This window comes from Halyomorpha halys, unplaced genomic scaffold (genome assembly GCF_000696795.3).
Source record: "Halyomorpha halys isolate HHAL.00 unplaced genomic scaffold, Hhal_1.1 Scaffold194.1, whole genome shotgun sequence".
NCBI lineage: Eukaryota > Metazoa > Arthropoda > Insecta > Hemiptera > Pentatomidae > Halyomorpha > Halyomorpha halys.
In genome coordinates, this window is record NW_027108392.1 from 1,075,721 (window position 1) to 1,089,489 (window position 13,769).

Below are 13,769 nucleotides of genomic sequence, written 5' to 3' on the forward strand. Positions count from 1 at the left end.
ACCCACATTCACCCTCACCACTTTGCGAGGATATCCAAAGATGTGAATTTCCATATAAGATTCCGATTCTAAATTTTTTAGTATCGCAATACATTGCTATGTATTTTATATTGAGTAAAAGTAAAAATGAACAATAACAAAATCACATTTTACAATTGAATCAAACTCATTAACTGCAGAATTCATGTGTGTAATATAATTTTTATTAGTAGTATCTGGTTAAGAGTTAGTATATATTTAAAAGATGTTGAAACAATAAATTATTAAACCGGTTCATTCTACATAGCATTAATAATGAAAAATCTCGTTTTGCTAAGCTTAATTAGATATTAAAAACTGTATACGAGATTGTTACCTGTACATTTCCTCTTCGTAGCGACGTTCCTCAATGATCGGCGTGGGATAATGCGGTGGTGGTATGTGTGGAGGAACGGGGGGAGGTGGTACTGGAAGGTGAGGTCCCATGTGGTGCATCTCCATACTAGATACTGAAGAAGAGTTTGAGTCGTGGCTCAAGTAAGTGTCGTACCTATCAAACCAAATTCACATGATATAGTATACAGTATTATGTGATATCCTTACTATTACATTAAGGATGCATTCTGGATATAATATAATTTTAAAAAAATGTTTAAAATAATTTCCATAAAAATAGAGAGAAATGATTCATTTTCCATAATGCCCTAATACACCTGGCTTCTATAGACAGAGAATTTTTATCAATCTATAATTGAAGGACATAGGACAAGAACGTGACAGGGCAAAGACAAGATAAAATTGTTCACTAGTGCAGTTTAAAAAAAAATCTTCAATTCTTATTTAATGTTTAATATAGTTCATATTCCATAATATTGTAGGTAAGCAGGTTGGAATAATGGTATTAGACTAGCTTAGACACAGTAAAAATTTTAGAGAAAGATTTATACCAAATTAAATTTCTTTTTCAAAGCTGTGTAACATTCTTCTCACAAACAATTTTTATCATCCTCACTAATCAATTATTTCCACTCAAAATACCTGTCAATAAGCGTTTAGGAGTTCCTATTTTGTAATTTTTTTTAACGACAATGCCATCCAGGTAATTAAACTTAGAATTATTGTTAATTTGAAGTCTCTAGTGGTATTAATATTAGTGAAATAGTATATATGTTTTTTTTAGCAATTCCTTTAGGTATATTCCCTCCATTCTATATTTCACTTTTCCAGTCCTTCACACTTTTATAAGACTATAAAACTTTTTTAATTCAACTCGAAAACTAACAACTAATTTACTTTATATAGATATGGATGTGTTCAAGATGATTTATTATAGTTTTGCTCATTTTTCATTTTCTTTACTTGGCTATGTTTTACTATTTCTATAACTTAATTTGTCTATCTATTTTTACCTTCCATACCATAATTTTATATGCGCACTGGTCTATACGTTTTAGAGTCCAAAATAAAAGTACAATTGTAAGTAAGACAAATAAATAAGTTCTCTAATAAACCCAAATATGGCTTGTCGAAGTTTGTAACCGTTCAATTTCGGTTAATTAATTTGTTGATTAATTCGAAATCTGTACATTTTCAGCCATATTTCAACTACACATTGAAAGGATTATTAAATTGTGAAATAAGACACACTACAATAATGAAAAAAACTAAAATAAAAAATTATTTATTAGAGCACTATTATGAATAGAACCCAAGGAATCCTGAATAATATTCTTAACAACATTGCAAAGTCCATTATGTTAACACCACGATCTTATAGAAATATCCTTGTTCTGTTCATAAAAGAAAAGAACGTAGTAATAGGGAGGATTCCATAACCAGCCGCCTTTATAGATTATGCCGGCAGTATCATAAAATTTTCAGCAACTATAACCATGGCGATATGTTGAGTAAGTTTCTTGATCGGTGTTCTCCTTCAAGAGGCCGCATCAATAATTCTCGGGCCCCAAGTTGTTCAAACTTCCCCGTCAGTTAATTCTATCTAATTGAAAACCAGCCAATAGCTTCCTCTTATATACAATTATTATAAACTATTTATGCCTCTCAACAGTGGGGGTAATCCTTACGTTATTACTGTTCCCCTCAGGCATCATTAGGTATTATTTTAAATATTAATTATTTATTATTTTTAAATAATTTATTAGAATATTTAAAAAAGTACAACAATGTGAGACAAAAATATCACCAAGGTATTCATAGAAAACTAGGATTATTGAGCAATGATGTGGTCCCATATTATTCGTTTTACTCCGGAAAACTGGTCAAAAAAACAGATACCAAATTTTACTGGGATGAGAAAATTATTACGTACCACAGGGTAATTTATTCACATTAAATTTTTTGTTAATATGACATACAGAATCATAGACCCCTTAGCTATTTTTTTAACTTACAGAAAACAATGAGTTTTTCGCTAATTTAGAAGATTTACCAATACCTAATGGGCAATGTAAATGATTCAATGAATTACCTCTGAGGTGAGTCTGGCTTCAGCTTCCCCTTCTCTCCGGGTTCCTCCTGGTGTATGATCTTGGTGGGCTTGAGGGTTGGTTTGGTGTAGAATCCGCTGTAATCTCTCTCGGGGTAGTAACACTGTTTCAGTTCTGCTCCAGAAACTGGAGGCTTCGTGAAACCTAGGTTGCACTCGTTAGCAGTTACACCGACTGGAGGTAAGCCGTCTGTATCGAAGAAAATATTTTAAATACTGAAGAAACTTGTATCCAAAATATTGTTAATATAAATAAATATAAATATTTGCTTGGGTAAAATGAACCTTCATAGATGTGAAAAGTCTGACCCGTCATTTTATAAAAGGCCTCACAGTTTTGTAAAGTACCATACACTGCTTCACAAGGCATCTAATAAAACATATTCATTGGACCGACAACACAAAACATGGAGCAAGCAAAGGATAATTGATAATTTCTGAATTGGTAAACAATGAACATAACTTTTATATTTTAAAAACAAAATTCATACTTTGTTTATATAATTTTAACTTCCTATGTATCATTAAAAAATAAAAAAATAGGAACAAATAGTCCATAACTCTTCATATTCAATACTTTGTCAAACTATTTTAGCATATGGTTTGTCAAATTAAATTAGGGAAATTTTATAAAATAAAAAATGTTATAATTTTCCTAGAAGTTAAGTTAATTATACAATTGTTTCGACATATAGTTATATTAATATTGCTTGTTAAAAGACTTTTTTACCTTGTCAGTAACATAAGAAAAAAAAATTATTTATTTTTGTATATCTGATACCTGTCCTTGAAAATGTATAAGATGCTCTATAAGGAGTGTAAAAAACTTTCACGATTTTTTTGGAAAGTCATTTGATCAAAAACTATAATAATTGTAACATTGAAACAATCATATGTCAACCTAGGTCATATTTCCATCAATAAGAAAAACTGTAGCAGATCATATTTTTATATAGGGGAACATATTTTTACTTTATAATTTATCTAATCACCAATGAAAAATGTTTAAATAAGTTATTAGTTTTTAAGAAAGGCATAAAATTATCTGCAAAGAATTGTAATTTCAGGAAAAAAACTGTGCATCAACATAAGTGTTTCTATGTGTAATAACAATTGAAGAACTAAGTCAAATGTTATGTAAATTTATGTAAAAAAATGGATTATTACTCGAAAGAATATATTAAATACTTCTATCTACACCTTGTTAAAGTTTTATAAATAGTGGTAACAGAAGTTAAAAATCGAGAGATCGAGTCTTAAATAGAAATAAAATTGAGAGATCGAGTCTTAAATAGAAATAAAATGTCATTAAGTCCAATTTTCCTATTTGAAATTGTCAAAAATATTTTTTCACTTAGCTCATATTAGTTACAATGATTTATCAAGTGTTTTTTACATTTGTTATAGAGCATTATTCATATAATTAAACCATAAACTAAAAACATTCATAACCAGATCGTTCACAACCAATGAACATGATGAAATACAACGAATAAATAAAGTCTAAAGAGCAGTATAAGCCCAACCGAAAAATAAATAAACTAGTTAGATTTTAGGGGTATTATTTATACAGAGAATTTTAGGTATTAATCCATCAACTCAACAATTTTTAAAAAAAGATTTGCTACAAATAATAATTTTCTCTTCTTTGTTATTTTTATTTAATTTAAGACAGAAACCTGTTTAATTAATTCTTTTTCATTATGTAAATACATCACTTAATATGAATTAAAAGTTTAACTGAAAGAGTTCAGAGTTTAAATTCCATTGAGTCCCATGGATATTCCATAGTTATGTTTAAAATCGAATACATTTTTTAAGTAATATGATTAAATTTCTAAAAGAGTGGATTAAAAAATAACTGTTGATAACGAATAATTTTTTATTTTATTTTTTCTGTAATTAATGTATAAAATTAATATATATTTATAATTAGTTGATGGTAAATAGTAATCAATAACATTCCCTACATTCATTTTTACTTAATTTAATTTTACTGAATAATATGAAATGTGATTACTTTTCTTTTATATTATTTTAGAAATATGTTTTATCGGTGTATATAACATATTAATTTTTAATGATGCATTAATTTGTGCATTCATTGATATTATTTCTTATTAAGATGAAATTCTATGGCTATGTTTAGGTTTGATTTAAAGAATAATTTTTATTTTTTAGTGAGGGATGAACATATTTCAATTTATGAATTGCATTAATATTTAATGAATTATTAATAACTTGTATGTTTATTTTTGGACCCGTCTATTATAAACCCCTAGGAATGGGGACCATCCTGACATACACAAAGTACCATCCCCTGTTCCCGCCACCTGACACCTGTTCCCCGCCCAACACACATTACATTCACACACACTCACACTATAAACATTAACTATTTCCATTACTAGTGGCCTGGTGGTGCTTGTGACGGGCCTCCCTGGCGGCCTGCTTTTGCGCGGCGGCCAATGGGCAGCCGGAGAGGCTCCTGTGCGTGTTCCTATTGGACGAGACGTGGCCCCGCCCATTGCAGCCCGGGGTGGGGCACTTGAGAATGGTCTCGTGCATGGCCAGAACTGGGACAGAGGAGACACCGCGTGAGAGCAAGTCCAGCATTCGCGGCTCCCCCAGGTCCCAGCTCTGCCCACCCGGGGGAGCCTCCAGTCCCCATCGTCCCGGTATTTCAAAAAAACAGTTCCAAAAAAATTTTTATAAAAAAACCGAAATTAAGCTTAATCTTGATCGATATTTTAGAAAATACAAAAACGAATGTGTTATTTACAAGAAAGAAAAAAACTAATACGAAATTTAAGTATTTTACGCTGTAACATATAGATAATATATAGTATTATTTTTCAATTGAAATTTACTTCATTTCAGAATTTAAGTGCTAATCGGGAATTGGTTATTTTTTTAACTTTTTAGTTTTACATAATTATGAAAAACACATTTTTTAATTAAGTCCTTAAAATTCATTATGGATAAAGAGATTCACTTCTGTTGCATTAAGGTTTAAAGGATCAAAATAAAGATATTTACAGCTTGACCTAAACCTTGGTCACTGTCGAAAATTACATAATTTACCCTTGCAATTAATCATCAAGTAGATATTTCTGCTACTCAAGAGAATTTTTTAAAAAATAAAATAGGTTCATAAAAAAGATTTTGCATCTTAAATGAATAAAAATTATTATAATTTACTGTAGAGATAACAAACCTTATAATCATACTGTTCTACTTTAGAAAAAAAAATCAAAATTGCAAAATAATGTTTTTAAAAAATTGTTTCTCAATAAAATTGGTGTCGTTGCCCTCATCATCAAAATTTTATGGGTGTTTTAGTCAATTAAAACATTTAATCAATAAGTTTAAATAAGTAATTTGAACATTATTTATTTCTTACTGCTATATTAGGAAGATCACACGAACCTATTAAGAACTTCGAAACGTCGATAAAGATTAAGAATAGGTTTACACAACCTGTTTCCTTTTCTTGACCGTATCTCAAACCAACATCTGTGTAAATACTTCTACGAACAACAACACTTTTTTCGTTTTTATTTTAAATTACATAAGGAAATAAATATGCCTATTTCTCAACATTCCTTTCGTATTAGACTATTATAAAAACAAATTACAAAACAATTAGGTAAAAAAATAATAATTTCATACCTTATTATGTAAACAACATTTTTTTATTACAATATACGTACTAAATTTCAACGAATTGGAACTGTCCTGTTGAAATATCCAGCACGAGTAGGAACAGCACAATAAAAAAGAGGACTTTGTTCTTTAATGTTTAATGTTAACTTGATATCATTACTATATAATAGTATATCGGTACATAAAAACAAAGCAAAACAAAAATACTGAGAACAAAGTCACAATATATTTTCTTTAATTTTAGTACACACCACATTTACTTAACAATATCAAACAATCCTTTTTATAAATACTTACTCTCAGGAGTAACTTTATCCTTCCTCGGACATCCGGAAAGGCTATTAAAAATATTTATAAATTTTAGAACACAAAACTATCAAGTTTTAATCGTATTTTTAAATTAAAAATTATTTTTACTGTTTAAATAGTTTATCAATTAATTATTGCTCACCTCCTATGATGTGAGTAGAGACCCGTGACGTGACCTTCACCGTTGCAGCCTGGGGCGGGGCATTTACTGCCCTCTGAAAAAAAGAAAGAAAACATATAATATTAAATTCCGGACTAATACGATAATTAATTAACAAATAATATAAACGACACTTAATTATAAGTAAAAATAAAAAAAAAATTAAATAACGGAAGAAAAATGACGCAATTAACATTTTGATTATTATAAAAAAGATAGAAGCTAAAAAAAAATAATAATACATTAATACAGATCAGGTATAAGATGGCACTTCAATCCTTTACTCTGTATTTGTGTACTATCTTTAATAAAAGTGTTTTGGTTTACTGCGATGTGAGATGTTGACTTAATTTAATTAAAATTTACTTCCATGGAGTAATGTGTTTTAAAAAAAATCAATGAGGTGGACCTCTGGTAAAAGAAGAAAAAAGTTTGAAAATGGTCAAAACGTTGAAAAAATATAAATAGTTTATTTCTATATAATTTTATTTTTGTACAAAGTGGGTTTAGTGTGGGTAATTAATTACAAAAAATAAATACTACTAAAAAGAAACAATAATAGATATACTGAGGATTAAATATAATTCTTAAGAGAATAAACAAAATTCTTTCAACGTGCTTAAATAAGAAACATAAGTGATAACTAAACTTTATAGAGAAATGTCTCTTACAGTTCTCTTGACTTAATTATATTTGACCCATAAAGTATTTGATTTTTTTATAACTTTGAATAATCCGATTCATAATAGTAGAATTTTTTTTCTTATGAAAAATTATAATCGAAAGATATACATATAAATATATAAACAATGGAAAATGTCTGTGCCTTTCCTATTAACAAATACAAAGTTTCACCAGAGTTTCAAGAGATTTAATACATGACGAAAATATGAAGGAAAATTATGTTTATTTCTAATTAAAAAAAAAAAAAAGGTGACACGTTATTGTGATATCCGAACGCCTAACCGATGTCGAAACACAAGTGTTCATACCATTTAATATTTTGAAATGCATCATTCTAGTATTTTTTTTTGTTCGCCGTGCTCATAATATAAGCATAAAAATAGTACAAACTAGGAATATCTTGCATATTTTCCTATCAAAAGCGTGAACAGTTAAGAATGTTCGGATAAGAGTTAAACCAAGTTCAAGAGTAGTTTAATATTATTTTACGAGATATTCTTCAAAATTTTCCTCTCTTTTGCAACAGTAGTGAGTGATTATATTCCGTTTTACTTGGGAATACCAAACCTGATTTTTTCACCTCACATAACATTGGGTGCGTTTCGAAAACCTGATTCACTTTATATGTTCCTTATGTCATTTAGATCTTTGGGATTCGTGTATTTATCCCTACGGACCGGGGAAAAGCGCTCGTAAGAAATAAACTTTCCACGGCTGACATCGACGAAAGTTGAGGCAAAGACAACCCTCATCAAGGACCCCCTGGCTCCGTTTCGAGTAAAACGGCTTAAGTCCACACCGCTTTAATTAGAGAGCAAGTAGTTTCTTCTTGAGAGTGTTCGGTAATGAACCACCTCCCAAACAGGCCTAATTATCCATCCTCTTTCTGTCTTCTTCCTCAGCCTCAAAGGTAACGGATGGCTTACCTTTAAGTAATAAAGCACTTTCGGCTAATGAACTTTTTAGGTTGAGCAGTTCCTGCGTTGTAATGTTTCGCAAGAGAGGGTTGGAGGGTAGGCATATCCGAAGGGTAAATCCAAAGGCCAAGTTTCCGTTTTATCCGTCTTATAAGATAAAACAAAAAAGTTTTTCTCAAGGTATGTTGTTTAGTTTTATTAGCACAACAGAAATATTTAACATCAATTAATCCAGGCGAATAAAGAGAGTTCGTTCCTCGTAAATTATAAGTTGAGAAATTTTTACTACAGTTCAATAGAGTATTATCTTTTTTAGCAAGAATTAGCCGTTTTAATTACTCAATTATTATAATTATTCTCAATTTATCTTTTATAAATTAGTGAATTTATTACTTTTTTGCATTTGTTAAACCAGTGGTTTAAATAGTAAATTATATTCAAATCACTTGTAATTAAATTGTTTACTTATTTATTTAAAACTCAATGCATGATTTAAAAAAAAACTGTTGATTGTGCACTATGTTTACTTTAGAAGAACGAAGAACTAGTTAATAGGGAAAAAGCGCGAAGCATTGTTCAAATGTTAAGCTTGGTAGTTTGGAAGAAGATGAAAATGACATCACCTAGTAAAACCGTTACTCAATAAACAATATATGTCTTCATGATGTGTTGGTTTTTTATTTTAACTAAGTTATTTAATAAACTTTTTATTTTATCCAGAAGCTTGATATCATTATCATATTAAGGATACAGGTTTAATTTCTTAAAAATATTATCAACCAATAGCAGAATCCAAACATCCATGGTATTTTATGTATCCCGGGTTTTAAAAGTTACGCATATATCTTCTCGAATCCTGAAAATTACCAAACTTAATGCAGTTGACATGCCCCTCCAATACCTATTTATACAGTACCACATTACTGAAAGATGTTGTGGGGCTTGCTGGCGTTACTAATGAAGGGGCAAATGCTATAGGCTAACTATGCTCAATGTATAGGATTTTGAACAACTAGTTATTTAAAACATGAAAAAACAATAAACTATCTTGATTTATTAAAAATTAAATAAATTTGATTTATTTTTGTAGCTTTTGTCCCTTCCTACATTGTGTTAACAGAAACCTATATTTGTTTATATAAATTAGTTTCAAAATAGATCGATTTTAGACTTTGTAAATTGATCTAACACAACTGTTTTGTCCTTAAATTTAATTTTGTTCCAACAATGTATGTGAAATGAACGATATTAAATTTTAAAAATTTATTATATTAAATTAAAAGTTTAATTCTTGTCTCATATACATAAAAATATTTTACAATGTGTAGCAGAGAAAAATGTGTTCAGAGATTGTCAAGTATAGTACTTCTAACAATTATTGGCGCAAGATAATTCCTAGATAAGCAGGCTCACAATCTTAATGGTCATAAAATAAAGTTTTAAATAATTTGTACTAAAATTATTCTGCCGAATATAATATAATATCAGGAGAAGATGGTTGGGATGCGGTCGGAAAATTACACAAAAAAATAAAAAAACTTATTTAATAGTGCTAACTTTTCGGCCAGAATATATATATATATATATTATATAATATATATATATATTATAATTATATATATTATAATATATATTATCCACGATTAACTATCTTCTCATCATAATATAATGTTCTTGCAATTTTGTATTGCAATATCCTCCTTTTACAAGCTTTTACAATTATGTGGTGGCGCAACTAATTTTATCTTTGGACAAGTAGAGAGGTAGAGAATTAGTTTGAATAACTATTACACGAAATACGTGCGTTGACCACGGTCGCACATAGCAGTAGATTTACTCTTTTTCATTTATCATAGCACTTCTGCTATGTCACTTCCACTTTTAATGTCGGTACCTTGTATCCATCTTTATCGAATTGACGCCCGTTGCGGTAGCAAAGAGGTATCAAAGTGCCATCGAGTGACCCCGACCAAGCACCGGATCGGGATGCAGGGCGTGTACAAGATTTAAGACGCGGAGCGGCTAATGCCTATAAGATGCCGGAGATCGGGCTATGATAGCGGGCAACTGTCGCCGTCGGCCACCCCTTTATTGCAGTTTAAGTCAAGTTTAACTGCCCAGCTGCGTCTTAGCCTAATTACAGGCACATCTTATTCTGTCGGTGCCCCCAACTAGCAACTTGCTACCTCAGGCTCCAGCAGCTGGGGCAAACTGGAAGGGTCGTTGTGGATGCAATAGCGGCCATGGTCAACGGTTTTGAGATATTACAGCGTGAACGGTAATATAGTTTAGTGCTTATAATGTAAATCGAGCAAATGCTGAAAAATAACATCAGTTATAGTAAGGACACCAAAGGGACTTTAGTTTGTACTAAAATCGAATTATACCTCAGTGATACACATATAAAAGGTGAAAACCTCACTTCTTGACTAAACATTATCAAGTACAAATAATCGAAAAATGAGCCCATCCATCAAAAATGACCAGAAAAATGAATAAAATTAGATCATAGCGTTTGTAAAGGATTTAAATAGTTACACTTGCTGCTGGAAATAAAATTCGCACTAGACACTAGTCTAACACCAGAGGAAAGTCTAAGTTAAATAAATATCCTTGAAATATACAATAAAGTTGAGCTAATGTAAAAAAAAAAAATAATTAACGAGATTGCATATTAATTCAGTCTTCTTAGAATTGTGAAGAGAACAGAAAATTACGTTAAAATGCAATAAACACGCAAATACAAAGGTGATGGATTTTTATTAGTCCTTCACTAATTATTATATTTATTATTTTTTTTACAACGTACTTCTATTAGTCACATAAATATTTATAGTTAATTAATTTAAATTATTTTTCCTATCATACACATACATAAATTTTTTCGGGCTATACTATCTGTGTAATAGAAAATTTTAAAAACTAACTAACACAAGGAAGTACAATTAATAGATAAAAATTTAGCGAAACAAAAATTTCGCTTTGCACAGAGGAAATTTCCAAATTGTATTGATGAGTATCATTTTTATTATTGTTTATATTTAGAGCTTGAGTTTATAACATTCCAATGTTTTGATGAAATATGACTAATCTGAAGTCGAACTACTTTGAGAAATATATCGACCCTAAGGTTAGGGAACCCTTCTATGGTACACCCAGGCTCAATAAAATGGATATTCTTACTTGAACTAAAATCGAGCAGTTAAGCGTGATAACAGCCAAATCACCGCTGGAAAACGAGTACCGAATCCTTCACGGATTGTAGTAATACTTTTATTTTATTTTGTTCTTGTTTTATGACTAGTAAATAAAGTATCACTCTCACTTTAACTTAAAAAATAAAATAAATAAATGCATGGTTATTGAAAAACTCTAATATTTATAATGCGAATCAAATAGTTTTAGACAGTTCAAATATTGGGAAGTAATTTTTTTTTTCTCACGTCAATCCATTGATTAAGTTCATAGTTCAAAAAACCAAATCGGTTGTGTCTCTTTTCAACGAGAAAGACACCTGGTGTTAATTAATAAAAGGAAGTTTCCAGATTAAAAATCTCAGAGGGCTGATTAAAAGGGCGAGAAGACAAAGAATAAATCTGAATTATTAACACATCGGGAAGGGCAGGCTGATAATTGCATTAACTAAGTGGGAGAGGCAAGGCAGCGGAAGGGTTGCGATAGCCTGTTTACTGGTCCCGGGGTCCAAGGCCCTAACTCAGGGCACCGCTATTACTGCAGCTGTAAAAATCTCTTCTACCCCTTTAATACCATTATCTTATATTTACGGGTTGGGGGTCTTGTTTTTGAGCAAGGGTTAAAATAGCCCCCTCTATCTCATAATTCCTCAAGGAGTTTCTCTTCCCGCTCTTTAAATATTGGGCCCTGAAATTTATCTCCCTTGTTTGGTTTATCCGCAGGGGGTCTCAGACGGAGCAAACACTTTCTGTCTGATTATGTTAACGTTTTAATAAACGTAGAAGACGGCGATGGCTGGAGGAGTGAAACTTTGGGAATTGGAAAGCAAACAAACAGTGAGCGAATCCATTTTAGGAGAAAAACTGAATAAATTTGGCCCTTACAGAGAGAAAGCATGTTTCTAGTTTGCATTGTAGTATATTTTTTGCGACGAATATATGAGAATGGGATCTGTAAATATTGAAGGATAAAACATTAAAACACTAGGAAGTTAAGACACAATATTATTGAATTGACATTAGTATTCAATCCTACTGACCTTCCCCAAAGTGTGACAAGGGTGTTCTGGCCCAGCAATATTAACGTTCTATTCTTCCTATAATGCAATCCCCTCTCATCATCTCATTGTTATTCTACTTGTCGGATCAGTTTAACCATAAAGGCAGATGAAGTTATCATCAACCAGCGAAGATGTCATATCTTGGATCCAATAATTGGGAGGCAAGACGAATAGTTCAACGCAAGAGACAGGTTGAGAATTGTGTAGCAGGCAGTGAAATGTCCAGCCAAAAACACGAATCTGTCACGGAGAGAAGAGGTAGTTCTAACACTTCTTCGGATAGGCCATTCTCGACTCACCCATGGTAATCTCATGAAAAAAGAAGATGCACTAATGTATTGTGGAAACGATCCCACTGTTAGGCATGTTCTCACTGAATGTAATGCTCACGAGTCGCACAGGTTCTCTTAGATTTACAGATTTTGAAAGAAGATCCCGCAAGAACAGCAAAACTTTTTCATTTTTTAAAAATTACTAATATCTATGATAACTTATAACCTAAATGTAATTCCAGTTTGTATAAGTGGATGCATACTTTAATTTACTAACTTCACCACAATCAGTGAATTCAGTGTAAATAATCCGAAACACTTTAAATAAAATTAATATCCTGTATAAAGTAATAAAGGTATTTTTTTTTAGCCTTATAATTCAACTAATTATGACTCCCACTATATTTATTTTTTTATAAAAATCGAGATGTTGAAAATTCTCTTCAAGAGTCTTCAAACTCTGATTACTGAGTGAACAATAATGCAAATTGAAGAATACTGGAGATTGAAGAGTCTGGATTAAAAAAAAAACAAAAAAAAACTAACAGCAAAAAATTGCAGTTAAATATTGAAAAGACATTTCCAATCTCTAAAATTTTTAAATATTAAAAAAGAAAAAATTGTAATCACAAGTTATAATAGTGGGATAAAAATAAAATTACTATAAATGTGTTAGGAGATCTAGCTGTGCACAATTTAATTCTTGAACAAATTTACGAATGGTCAATATGTTTATTGCACTTTTTCCATAAAGAAATAATTTTTCACTTTTCATTCTAAAAGATATTCCGTTATTCGAAACATATTTTGACCTACAAGTGGAACTGCTCTATCACCAGCTGGTATTTTAATGCTCACAGAGTGACATCCCTCTAATCAAGAAGAAAGGGTAGAGAGTACGTGGCTGCTAACGAAGAACAAGAGGACGAAGGTAATGTTAATTTCGGGTCTGAGTGACTAATGTAATTATGAAAATGTCCCTCTTCTCTTTTCTTATTTGTTCCGATCCATCCCTCTGCTT

At 30.7% G+C, this 13,769-nt stretch overlaps 1 protein-coding gene across 8 annotated transcripts in view; it reads right to left on the minus strand.

The window, feature by feature from the left end:
- LOC106679334 (myelin transcription factor 1) overlaps positions 1-13,769 on the minus strand; it is a 263,237-nt gene that overhangs the window by 16,920 nt on the left and 232,548 nt on the right. For 7 of the 8 annotated variants that reach the window (XM_067046714.1, XM_067046716.1, XM_067046715.1 and 4 more), the window contains exons 6-10: positions 6,603-6,675; positions 6,449-6,489; positions 4,894-5,061; positions 2,468-2,675; positions 356-529 (exon numbers count right to left, since the gene is read on the minus strand). In XM_067046714.1, the coding sequence (XP_066902815.1) occupies positions 356-529; positions 2,468-2,675; positions 4,894-5,061; positions 6,449-6,489; positions 6,603-6,675 (664 nt within the window). The remainder of the gene's footprint in view (positions 1-355; positions 530-2,467; positions 2,676-4,893; positions 5,062-6,448; positions 6,490-6,602; positions 6,676-13,769) is intronic. The other variant, XM_024358819.2, reaches the window with a different exon arrangement.